Genomic DNA, 13,498 nt, shown 5'->3' on the forward strand with positions numbered 1-13,498 from the left:
AAAATGCAATGTTTTTCTTTAAATAAAAAGTGCCCTTCAGTCCTACTGTTATTCCACGGGGGATAAGCTTCAAAATCATGGTCATCCCTAGTTAATCCCCAACAGCTTTATTCCCACCAGGTGAGGAGACATGACGCCTGTTTCTACCAATGGCTACTGAGGAAAGTTATCATCACCTACTAATCCTGGAGGCTCTGAATACAATTACATTTCTAATCTGAGGGTTTATAGGAGAATATAAATGAAAGGAACAGCTTCATTTTTATTCGCCATTCTAGAAATACAGGTTTAAACTTCCTTTTGACTTTTCAGGGCCTCCACACCCCAGATACACTCTAATTCTTCAGCACGCTGCTCGTGCATGACATGACAGCACCAGGGAGAAACCAAGCAGCGAAGCCCACGTGGAACTACCATCACCTCCTCCACTGAGAACCCTGTTTGCCAGTGACCATACCTAAAACTGCATCAGATTCTTAACCAGCTCATTGATCCGTAAGCTGCTATTGACCTTGGCTGGTAGTGGGTGATCAAAACAAAACAAAACAAACAAACACACAAAACCATAGTTGCACACCCACCTCCCCAAGTACTGAAACAGCATCCTATCATCAGTGTGCTAGTATTCCAAAAAGTAAGTTTTACATTGATATTATTGCACATTCTAGACCAGTCTAGCCCAGAAGTGTCTGAAAAACAATAGTCTAAAAACCAGTGAGTTCCTCATCTCTGATCTCCAAAGCCAGCTGTATTTGCTAAAGTTTCATTTTGCCAAAAAGATAAATGATAATGAAGAGCTTTGCAATCTCACCTCTTACGCAGAAAAAAAATGGCTATTTTCAGCCCTCCATCACCAATAGAAGGTCCCCCGTGTCAGGATGTATGCATCTGTGAATATGTGAGCACGTGCCAATTTTTTTAAAAAAACTAAACTGAGTCTCTTGTCAAGATGAGAGATGTTTAAACATCCAGCTTTCTATGGCAATGAAAACAGCACCTATCTGTTTAGAGGATTGCAATGTCCAAAAAACCTATCTCAAAATCTTTCAAAAATTCTCAATTTTAATAAGATTATTGAGCCCTCCAGGTAATTCAAAACATCACAAGGTAACTGTTTCAGTTATCAGTGAGGAAATAGCCTGATGAAAACAAAAAAGAATTTCTGCCTCTTAAATATGCAGCCCTCAAAAGGTGTTCTAGAGCTTTGGGGAGAGAAGGGGAAAGGAAAAGAGAGGCAGCATATCTTTTATTATTTCCAATTTGGTCAACCATAACCTAATACTTTTGCTGGTTGTTTTTTAATCACAAAGATTTTTGTAAAGCATCTCCAAAGATTTTTAGACTCATGAAAGGATCTCTTGTCTTCACTGATTCTTTTTGTATTAAAATCCAATATTGCAGGAAAATCTTGAAGGCTGAAGAGGAGCTGATACAAGAATTGGCAGGAATTGGGACTCTCACAGGATGGCCAGAATGCAAGGACTTGGTCAAAAGCCCAAGTCAAGCTGAGCAGGAAACAGAAAGCACTTTCCTATATTGGGACACATCAGAACTAATGAGGTATGGCTCTCCAACAGGGTCAAGTGCAAGGTGCATTTGCCGACTACCTCTCCACTCTTTTGCAGCTTTGGAAGTTGGAAGGCTTGGATGATCTTCACCCACAACTTGGCCTTGACCAGTGCGAGATAACCATGTTTCTCAGTTGACTTGAAAACTGCAATGCAGCACCTCAACTAACACAATGCTATGTGCATCTCTCAATTTCTAGATACAATTCTGTTCTATCCAGAAGGTATTTCCTTGGTTCTCCAGCAATGCCTTTACCAAGTGAGATCTCCTGGCAAGTCTCCTACAGCTTTGGGGTAGCAATTTGGAAGGTAAAGCAATTGGATATCATCCCTTCGAAATACCATTCAATTAGGTCTTCTGTAATACATACAACAGAACGAGACAGCCTTACCGATTCTAAAGGAATTGCTAGTGCATTTCATCAAAGGTACAATAATGGAAACATCGATTCACTCCTCACCACAAACATCTCCCTTTAATGCTGCAGTTACCTTAACACTAGCATTTTTCATTTTCTCTAGAAGAAACCAGCTGCCTCAACACATGCACATTAGAGAATGCTCCAGTCTGAAATAAGACAATTATATATCAATCTCAACTACTCTTATATCTTCATTTGTGGCTGCATAGCATCACTCTCCTTGACTTTAAACCAATAAATTATCTCCCACCTCTCCTCCAACAAAACAAAACAAAACAAAACAAAACAAAACAAAACAAAAAACACCTCTTCTGTACCCTGGATGACTGGGTCTAGGTGTTTTATGTCATCTCTGCAAATGTTGCCAGAGGCGTCATCTGCCTCCTCACTCCATTTATTTAAAAGAATGGCAGGGCACTGGTTCAAAACTTTATGGGCATGAAGAACATCTGGCCACTTTACACAAAAGATGTCAACATGAAAGAATACCTAAGGAATATTACATCCAGAAATGTACAATGTGGTTAGGAAAATCCATCAACACCCACTGCCACATTTTCAAATATTTTTACTAAGTGAGAAAGCAGCCACCAAGTCTGAAAGTATTTTGAATGCATTATATCCACAAGGGTAGGTCCTTTTTCAGCAATGCCCCAAATGTTCTTAGTGCTGCGGTGATAGAGAAAGGGATGTTCCTTCCAGATAAACACAAGGCACATTGCATTTGGTTTATCAACCTCTTGGCATGAACTGTCTGTTGCTTCTAATCTAGCTTGTTTCTGTATAAATAAAAACATGGTTTAGGAGTTCTGAGCTTCTTTTAAAATATTACCATTCAGCCATTTAACAACATCCAAAGAATTTATTTTTTCAATATAGCTTCAAAATTTCTGGCTATATTAAGCATCTAAACTCACAGATCATCTGACATTTGGCTAAGTCTTTCATACAATATCCACTTGATGCCATGAAAGAAATGTATTTGCAATGGCTTTTGCTCTGCAAATGTCATGTGGGTGTCCTTATGGGATTGAATTAAGCACCTGATGCCCACCTTGAGGCTCCATTAATGAGAGATATAAAGGTTATATTGAAATTATTATTTAATGGTGCCAATATCACACACACCCACGCACACACACACATGCTCACTCACTCACTCACTCATTCACTCATTCACATTTACAATCACATATTCAGATACATAATGAAGAGCAACTGTTTCAGTATTTAAGAGAGAACAAAGAAAAGAAGTTATTTCAACCAAGGTTATCCCGTGGATATCTCTATGCAAGACAGTGTTTGGAATTTTCTATTTCCCTTCACTGATTGATCCCACAATATTATTACATAATAGTTGGGCATCAAGCACTGTACTAAGGTTCTAGAAATGACAAGAAAAATACAAAAAAATCACCTAAAGTCCATTTTCTTAAGTGTAAGTTGACCAACTATAGAGGGTTCATTATCATAGCATTTATTCATTCACCTACTAATCCGTTCACTTAACAAATACTTACTGAGCACTTATTAATGACTAGGCACCGTGCTAGGGACTGATGTTACCATGGTTAGTAAAATCAGACACGGCTCTACCTTCTTGGAGCTGGTGATCTAGTGAGGAATGCAGATGCTCCAAAAACCACATAAATCCATGTAAAGCCTCAACCATGACAGGTACTCTAAAGGGGTATTGATGTTCCTTCTCACAGTGCCTTAAGAAATAATATCAAGAATAATACAACTTTGTTTATCAAGGAGTTTAGGGAAAATGTCCTGAGGAAGTGATATCAGATCTGAGATCTAAGAGTGATGAGGTTAACTTTAGGGAAGAAGATTTTAGACTTAGGAAATAGAGCAAAGGAGACAGCTGGGGTGAGAGGATAAGGAAACCGTTTAATAGGAACTGATAACAGTGAATAAAGAGAGAGAAAGAGGGACCGGGCCAAGTAGGTGCTTATACGTCCCACTGAGGACTGTGGTCTTTTTACTGTGAGCCATGAGAAAATGCTGACAGAGTTTTAACAAAGGCATGAAATCATAAGATCTACATTTGGGAAAGACATTGTTCAGAGTATAGTATGAACACACCGGAAGAGGCACTGGCAATGATTCAAATGACCAATGTCATCATAGAAAGAAATACATGAAATCAAGACATCTTTAGGGATAAGACTTGATGATGGATTAGGATGCTGGGTTAGGAACAAGGAAGTATTAAGGATACCTCCCAAGCTTCTGACTTTTGCAATTACATGGATACAATATGGGAATGCTGGAAGAGAACCAACTATGTTGGGGGAATACCAAGAGTTTATTTTTGGAATATGTTGAATCAAGAGGCTTCTGAGACGTACAAAAGATAAGGTGAAGTACACAGCTGGATATGTGAACCTGGAGCTCAAAGAGGAAGACTTATTGGCCCACTATATCTTGAATGTACTTTTAGAAAATATCAAAGTGGACAATGGTTGAGCCTTTGCTTCCTTGGCTAAACTCAGAACTACGACATATTTAAATTTTACCAAATCAGGGTAGCATGGTTTGATGGAATATGCCCTAGACTTGGAATCTGACAATATGCATTCAAACTCTGGTTCCTCCAGATACTAGCTGGGTGCATCTGAACACTTCTGTTTACTAGAGTCACTATAAAATTATTATAATTCACATTTCCTATTTATTTCACAGGGTATTTTAAAGGTCAAATGAGTAAAATTATAGAGAAAACCTTCTTGAACCTGTGAAATAATAAAGAGCATTGCCAATCGATGGAAGATCCTCATCTGCATATTTTGATACTAAAGAGTAGAAAGGAAAGTAAGTTGCTGCAGACAAAAACCACTTGGTTGGAATAATGAAATGCCACTGAATCAACTCCAAAATTTGGATTGAGTAAACAAGTACTTTTTATCAAGTGGTACCTGAGTGATAAGATGTGAATGAAAACAGTATCTGTTCACCTTTTGATCCAGACTGTAGGCCAGCACCCAGTCCTCTTGCCTGGGATGAAAGAGCAGACTCTGGATATAGAAAGTGAGCCGGTATTTCTGATAGGTGGCCCCTTCGTCTGAACTGATCAATATGCTGCTTTCCATTTCAGGATCACTAAGAAGCATGATCTAAAAATAAGAGAGAGGAGAAAATAGAGAGTGTTAGTAGGAGAGAATAAATAAAGAAATTAAAGCATAAATATGAAGTCAGCTGTACTTGTATATATCACATCCCAAAAGTGGCATCTGGGCCTCTATATGAAATATTGGTGTTTTCCCCCTGATTTAGTCCTTCATTGATGAATTGAGTTGAAATACTGTGCAAGATTAAGTCTGCATACAAATGAGGCTTCATTTTTGATGTTTCTCTTTTAAGAACTGGGAGTGGGTTCTTATGGTCCTTTGTCCCCTAACCTGGAGGCCATCACATCTCTCCCCTCCCCTGTTCAATGCTCTATGTTACTCTTCATCACATGATTGCTTGTATCGCTCTTTAGTCATGAAAAGGATCCCTCTATGATCACACTGTTTGTTTTGTTCTTTCTGATTTGTTTTCATGATTCAATTGATTTAAGTGGTTTTTCTCAATATTTCCCAAAGCACATATCCCCAAATGACCTTGAGGCAAATCCTGATGCTCAAGAAAGTTTGTCATCCTCAAGCCAAAGGGACAGAATGGCATTGTGTAAAGGCTTTGGCATAGAGAAATCGGGTTCAAATCTCAACACTTCTATTTTCATATTGTCTCATCTTGGAAAATTACTTAACCTCCAGAGGCCTTGGTTTCCATAGCAATAATTAAAAATGATGACGCCCAGACTGGCTTTGAGCACTTGGTACAATGAATATTCTTGACAAATGACAGCTATGATTACTATTTACCTTTCAATACTTACTTAAAAGTCCCCTCCAATAGGTACAATTTGGCTCCTACTTATAGTAACTCAGTGATATTGGTCTCACTAAGAATGTCATTGACTTTCCAGTATTTAAATCCAATAGACACTTAGGTACTCAGACCTTTCCTCTAGTTAAACTCCTAAGAATCTTTGATACCACTGGCAGTTCCATCCTTCTCAAAGCATTCTCTCCAAGGCGCCTTTGTAACGCTGTATTCATCTAGTCTTCCTTTTCATCTCTTTTGAATACTCAATTTTCTCTGTTATTCTTATAATATCACCATTCTTTTACCCTCAGGTTTGACCTTCTTCTCTTTCCACTTAATGCATTTTTTCCTCAGCGACTTCTTCTACTCTTGTTTTTATTTTCCTCAATTACCATCTTTCTGGGGACAACTCATAAATTAAGTCTCACACTGAGGTCCCCTTCTCATAGTTTCAGACTTGAAAATTTAGCTTCCTGGTAGCTCCATCTGTTTGGATGTCCCACAAAGACTTCAAACTCAACACGCCTCACAGTGGACCTCACCCCCGCCCTATTACTCCCCCAGTGTTTCCTGCCCAGCTCAGTGTTTCTACCAACCATTCACGTGAAGCCAAAAGCCTGAGATTCATCCTTAACTCTGCTTTTCCACTCTGCTTCTTCTACAATTCGTCTCTGAGCCCTGTCAATTTTACCTACTCATTAGCTGTAAAATCATTCTGTTCCTGCCTACTGTGATTGCCATCGTCCAAAGGTGATCATATCTGTACTGCATTACTATAAAACACCACTAACAATCTCACTGTTTTTGTTTTGTCCTCTCCAATCCTCTCTGTACACTGTGGCCAGAACAACCATCCTGTAATACAAAACCGATTCCATATTTCCCTACTTAAAACCATTCAATGGCTTACCATCAATCCTCTTATACTCTACAATTCTTAAAATAGCCCAGCAAAATCTGCCCCCTGCATATGTCTCTGGCTTCATCAGCAGCATAGTACTTTCAACCTTTAGTATCCTGCTCTACCCAACTTCTTGGAGTTTCTAATGCTTGCTGAGTGACTAAATGAGCAAATGATTTTTTTTTTCCGTCTTACAGTTTTTCTTGCCTTGGGCTCTACTGCCACAAGTTTTTAGGGTTACCTCTATGCATGGCGTAAATCACGGGGCCCAAGGTACAAAATAAAGCCAAAAAATATTTCCATTCCTTATAAAATAAAACTACTAAATAGCAGATTTTTTAAATGTTAGTATAGTATATATTAGTATTATAAAGTAAGCTTTAAAACAAATTCAATCCCTTTAACTGCTAAGATTCATAGTCCCTTTCCTCTTTTATTTCTTTGCAGCTTCCAAGACAAGTTTACTTTCTTTTTCTCAAATATTTGCTTTAGCGTCATTGAAATAAGTTATTACTAGTTATCAGCAAATTTTTAAGAAATGGATGCAGTATATACATTTTTTCATTGATGTGTGAATAATACAGGGGGAAAATTTTTAGATGGCACTGTGATGGGGTACAGACAACTGGGAAAAGCACCCCTGCTGCCCTTGAGGAAACCTCAAAGGATGTATCCACGTTCGCTGAAGAGTTTGAGAAGACAAATATACTGGGTAAGAATGAGGCTTTCATAACCGCCCTCACTTCCTTCTCACCATGAACTGATGGGCTACATAACAGGCCATGAAATCATTTTTCCCCTGGTGCAGAGAAATTAAACTGCTAACTTTATGCAGGTATAAAGAAGCTGCATGCCTATGGTTTTAATTAGAAGATAAGACCAACATCGTAAGCAAACTTTATTTTATATACCATGAGTTACAATACACTGAATAAGGGTTGCCATCAAGTAGTTAATGCGATGTATCCTCTTCCTCCAGTCCCATTTCTTTCTGCACAGATAAATCCATACTTGCACTCACAAACACAGCGATCCACACACAAATGCCACATATGTGTGCACGACACATACACTTACAAGTACACCAATGCGGCATACATGTCCACACACACACCCAGAAATGAATTTATATATAAGGCATATTGACATCGTGTGGCAGTTTGAGGGAGCTTTTGTTGGCAATAGTACATTTTTATTGCAACCTTTCTCTGACATTCTCATCAAAAATCCTTTTATATACTTTGATATCACTGGCAATGTCTATATTCAATCCTTGTTTCTGAGAAGAATAAAAGGAAGGGAAATAGCAACCTATCTGTTCTGGATTTCTAAAGTGTCAGGTACTTTACTGGATATGTTATCAAAACTGCTCATAAATTATGTGAAGTATCATTACTTGCATTTTATAGATAAGGAAACTGAGGCTCAGAGGAAAGAAGCAATTTGACTTTGACCTCTTCCGATCAACTCAAACATTACCACCTTCCCCCCAAACAAAGTAACACTTTGCTAGACTTCAAAGCAAAAGCATTTTATTTTAATTAATCTTTACCAAGGGACAAGTAGAAGTCAGAGAAGCAGGTATTCATCTTTTTTTTAAATATCTCTAAGAAATACACACACACACACACACACACACACACACAGCAGGTATTCATCTTTTTTTAAAATATCTCTAAGAAATACACACACACACACACACACACACACAGCAGCTATAAGAAAGCCCCTTTTCTCTTCTGACACATATCCACATCTGGCTAAAAGGTGGTGAAGAATTAAATGAACAGGAATCCAACAGGAAAATATATTAGTGCACAGATTAAAAAAAAAAAAAAGGAGACCATATGTTATATTAACATAAATATAATAAGAGAGCAAATGCCTTATTAGAAGTTGTCTCAAGGTAAAATAAGTATATTATATACTAACATACTACAGATATAAAGAAAATCACATCATGCCCACTCACATTTTTATTGCTAAACAGGGATTTCAAACGCAAATGCCTAAGAGGGCAAAGCAGGTAAAGTAAGTGAGTGAAGCAGATAAAGCCAGACAAGGAGTGATGAGGACTGTGCCAAAATGGAAAGCACATACCTTTCCTTAAAACATTTAATGTTGAAATTTGGGGGGAAAAAAAAAAGGACCCAAATTAAATATCTGTGGACTGAATCCATGAAGCAGGCATGTGACTCATGGCAATGTTATAATAGTTGGTTTCTTCCAAAACAAAGAAATTTACAACCCTTGTCTTTCAACTTTTAATTGTAGGTCTATGGATGTAAAACCTATAGTGATGCCTGCTTAGGTGTCTGTGAGTTCTGCATGTACATGATTTTCGACAATGTGCGCAGAAAGGAGTTCCTATTAAAGATATTTGTATTTTTTTTGTTTTTGTTTTTTGTTTTTTGTGGGCTTTTTTGCATTTATTTTGTTTCCAGCTTTTCCTGACATAAGATCTGCAGTGGGTGTATGCATGTATTGGAAGAGGAGAAGGAGTGTTTTAAATCTAGTTTAACAGAGTTATTAATGGTATACATTCCGGAAGCAGGTGGCTTGAGTTCAAATCATCAGTCTGCTATTTTATGCATAAGCGTGAGGATATTATTTGATTTTCCCAATATGTTACCTCACCTATTTAAAAAAGCAGATAATTGTATCTAACTGACAATGCTGTTGAGATTTAAATGAGATCATGATTAAAAGAGCTTAGCACAGACCCATAACTGCTAAATAAACATTAACCTTTATCTCTAAATCACCCAGGATAATAGCATAACTACAGTCAGAAACAATGCCAGGCAGGTTGGAGATGATTAGAAGCAATTTGATTTGGGGATTATTTTCCTCCCTCTTGGCCCTCATCATGTCTGAGCTTTGGGGATAAAAACTAAAGGGGTGGGTGATTGGTGACAGAAAATTGGAGTTGCTGTTCAATGGGTATTGTCAAAAAAAAAAAAAGGGGGGGACATTAGGCCCAAAATGGAGTCACTCGTGTTAAGGCCCCATGTTGGCAAACCAAGACTTAATACTTAACCTAATTACAGTTTCAACATTCCCCAGGAAAGTGACCTTTAAGCAGCCAAACTGCAGTTTCCTGGTCAGCAGTAGGAGGCGATTCCCTAATAGACTCCTTCCGTTCCCCTGAGGAGGTCAGCCTCGCCTGAAAAAATGCATTCATCACTCATAATTCCCTTTGTCCACCCCTTCTCTGCCTTTAAAAAGCTCTCCATCTGCTAGATAGGATGCTGCCCATTTTATGAATCATTTAACAAAGCCAGTTATAGCTTTAAAATTTACTCATTTGAATTTTTGTTACTTAACAATATAATGTTTCAGTCGTGTAAGATGATAACCGTCTAAGGATCTGCTGCACAGCATTGTTCTTGCTGTTTTCAGCTCTGTGCTGTCAACTGGAAGAGTTCAGTAAGAGGGTGGGTCTCATGTTATGTGGTTTTCTTTTTTTTTGATCATAATTTAAAAAAAAAAACATGAAAGGGTAGGGGAGGAAAAAAGTACATTTTACATTTATTTTGCATATATTTTACATCCCTGATATTAACTGAAGAAAAATATACTCTATGAGCAAGTATCAACACCACCAAAACGAACACCAATCAGTAGATAATTGTCAATTTGCTAAATACTGTTACGACTTTGAATGACCATTCTCATCTTTTCAGTGGGAGCCTCCAACCCATGAAGCGACTGAATATATCGCTGCCGTAGGAGTGAGAGCCTCATACAACCAGTTTCTGTGTATTTGACCATTTGCTATACATAAATTGTCTGTATCTCAAGTTAAAGAAGGACAAGTTTTAGAGTTTACCAAAATACAAATGGCACAACATCATTTTTTTTTTTTTGCCTGTAATCCTTTTTGCAGAAAATTCCTGGGAAAGCTGAATAAGTGGCCCTATTTTTAATGGTGTGTTGCAAATTGCAAAGGACACATCTGGAAGTCAGGCATCAGGCAGGGCATATGCTTATTCAACTTACAATTTCGAAAGCCTATATCTAAACCAGTGAAAATTAGTATTGGAGATGTCAAAATCCTCCCCAGAAATCTTTCCAGAATGCACCCTTCCCTACTGCTGGGTGAGTCTTACAATGTCATTGACGAATATGTTACTTTATTCAATTGTCATCTTCTCTCTCCTGTGTGTAATCCATAGACTAGGGGTGAAAGCTAGTTTCTCTGCCCTACTCTGTCAGAGATCCTAGAAATGCAAGGAAAACAAATTCTAGTCCAATGCTCTGAAAACAGTCACAAAATAGGATTAAGTAGACTTCCTATGAAAAGGAAAGATACTAATTGACTGTATAATTAAGTCTTAATGGGAGACCCTTAGCACAATTTGCACTCAATAAGAAATAACAATAACATTAATACAAGCTCACAAAGAATATAAGAGAGGTATTCTTTAGGCTACCTTCCCCAAACCTATTGATATAATTGATATGTTGTTAAACATTGACATATACACAAACAGAGCCTGTTATAGATAAGGCTTTTTAATCACAATATAACAATAAATCAGCATTCACCCCTCTATTTATCTACCCATTTATCTAATATCTCCTCTTACAGTAGTAATTTCCTACTGGGGTGAGGGGAAGGGTTGCCAGCAGGAGACCTTTAACAACCTATGGAGTTGTTTTAATTGTCACATCTGGGGGCAGAGGAAGAAGTTACCAGCATCAAGTAGGGAGAGGCCAGGGATGCTGCTAAACATATAACGATGCACACAAAGTGCCACAACAAAGAATTATCTAACAAAAATGTCAACAGTTACTGCTGTTGAGAAACTCTGTTATTTAGTAGATATGATAGGCTAGATGCCTAATAGATACAGACATACACACACATATACTATTGTGGGAAATGCATATAAATTATATATATATATATATATATATATATATATATATATATACACACACACACACACACACACACACACACACACACACACTTTACAGATAGGACATCAATGCATACTTATGCTTACACACGTCTCTTTTACCTACTACCATTTATATGTGCCATTTTCTTTGTCAAAATTAGACTTCCCATGTTTCCGCCCCAAACCATCATATCTACTCATCCTTGAGAATTTAACATAAGCATCATCAATAAGGCAACAATCATTGAGGCCAATTGGAGAAGAAAAGGCACATAAACAACTCAACAAGAACAACAACAAAACGACTATTTAAAAAATCAACAAAGAACTTCAATGAATTTTTTCCAAAAAAAAAAAAAATGAAAATGACCAAAAGGTACATGAAAAAATGCACAATATCACTAATCATTAGGGAAATACAAATCAAAACCACAAATTAGATACCACCTCACAATCAATAGGATATAAAATAGAGAACATAATAAATGTTGGCAAGGATTTAGAGAAATTGGAACTCTTATGCATTGTTGGTGAGAATGTAAAATGGAACAGCTGCTATGGAAAACAGTATGGGGATTCCTCAAAAATTAAAAATGGTCCAGAATTTTTCTCTTCAGGATATATACCCTCAAAGAATTGAAAACAGGGTCTCAAAGAGATATCTGTGTACCCATGTTCATAAGAGCTAAAAGGTAGAAGCAACCCAAGAGTTCACTGTACACAAAGGTGGTGTTTACATACAGTGGAATATTATTAAATCTTTAAAATTCTGACACTCTGGTTGAATAGACCATTGTGGAAGATGGGGAATAGTAGGACAGAATCAGAGAGAGAGAGACGTAAGCCATTGTAATGTTCCAGACAGAAGAGGCTTATGGCCTGGGCTAAGAGGAAGTGCCAAGGTACTGAAATGTGGTCCCTTTCTGGGTGTATTTTAAAGTGAAAGGCAAAAGGGTCCACTTATAGATTAGATGTGGGTTATCAGAGAAAGTGAGAAGACCCATTAAAAAGTTTTATACCTGTATGCTCATCTCAGTATCGCTTATCATAATTAAAAATTGGAAATAACTCAAATTGTCTAATAGGTTTTTGGCCCAAACAACCGGGCAAAAGAATTAGCATTTAAAAGATAAGAAATCCTATGGGAGGAGCAAGCTGGGGCTTTGGAAATAAGAAATTTGGTTTTGCACAGGCTAGCAGCCTGATAGACACCCCAAAGGGGATGTGAAGTAGACAATGGACATGCTAGGCCTATTTTCATAGAGAAGACTGGCCTATAGATAAGCACTTAGGAGACTTGAATAGCATTTAAAGATGTGAATCTGGAGATCACCAAGACCGTGAGTTTAGATGGAAAAGCATCTAGAGAGCAGAGCTCTACAGCATTGTTTAAGGGTCAAAGAGGTAAGGAGGGACCCCAACAGAAATTTGAGGAAGAAGACAACCCAGAAACTTCGGTGTCCTTGAAACCTTAAAACCAAGAAAAGAAAGTGATAAGGGAAGAGAGTCTTCACCTGGATCAAAAGCAACTGATGAGTAAGATGGGTACCAAGAACTGATGGTGGAATTTAGCCATGTGCACGATGCAGGCGACAATGGCAAAGGCAGCGGAGTGAAGTGTGCAGACAGTATTGATGCACGTATGAATTGGCAACACTGTTCTGGAAAGCAATGTGGTGATATGGAACAAGAATCTTATAAATATTTATACGTTTGACCCTGTAATTTCTCTTCTAGGAATCTGTCCAAGGAAACCCTCAGGGATCCCAATAAAAAGTTTATCCACCTGTATGTTCATCTCGGTGTTATTTATAATAA

The 13,498-nt window shown here is 37.7% G+C and overlaps 1 protein-coding gene across 1 annotated transcript in view; it reads right to left on the bottom strand.

Annotated features, from left to right (window-relative positions):
* Nucleotides 1–13,498, bottom strand: part of SORCS3 (sortilin related VPS10 domain containing receptor 3) — a 540,518-nt gene that overhangs the window by 247,750 nt on the left and 279,270 nt on the right. Inside the window, exon 4 of the mRNA XM_011363775.1 lies at nucleotides 4,954–5,112. Coding sequence (XP_011362077.1) covers nucleotides 4,954–5,112 — 159 coding nt within the window. The remainder of the gene's footprint in view (nucleotides 1–4,953; nucleotides 5,113–13,498) is intronic.

This window comes from Pteropus vampyrus, unplaced genomic scaffold, assembly GCF_000151845.1.
Source record: "Pteropus vampyrus isolate Shadow unplaced genomic scaffold, Pvam_2.0 Scaffold89, whole genome shotgun sequence".
NCBI lineage: Eukaryota > Metazoa > Chordata > Mammalia > Chiroptera > Pteropodidae > Pteropus > Pteropus vampyrus.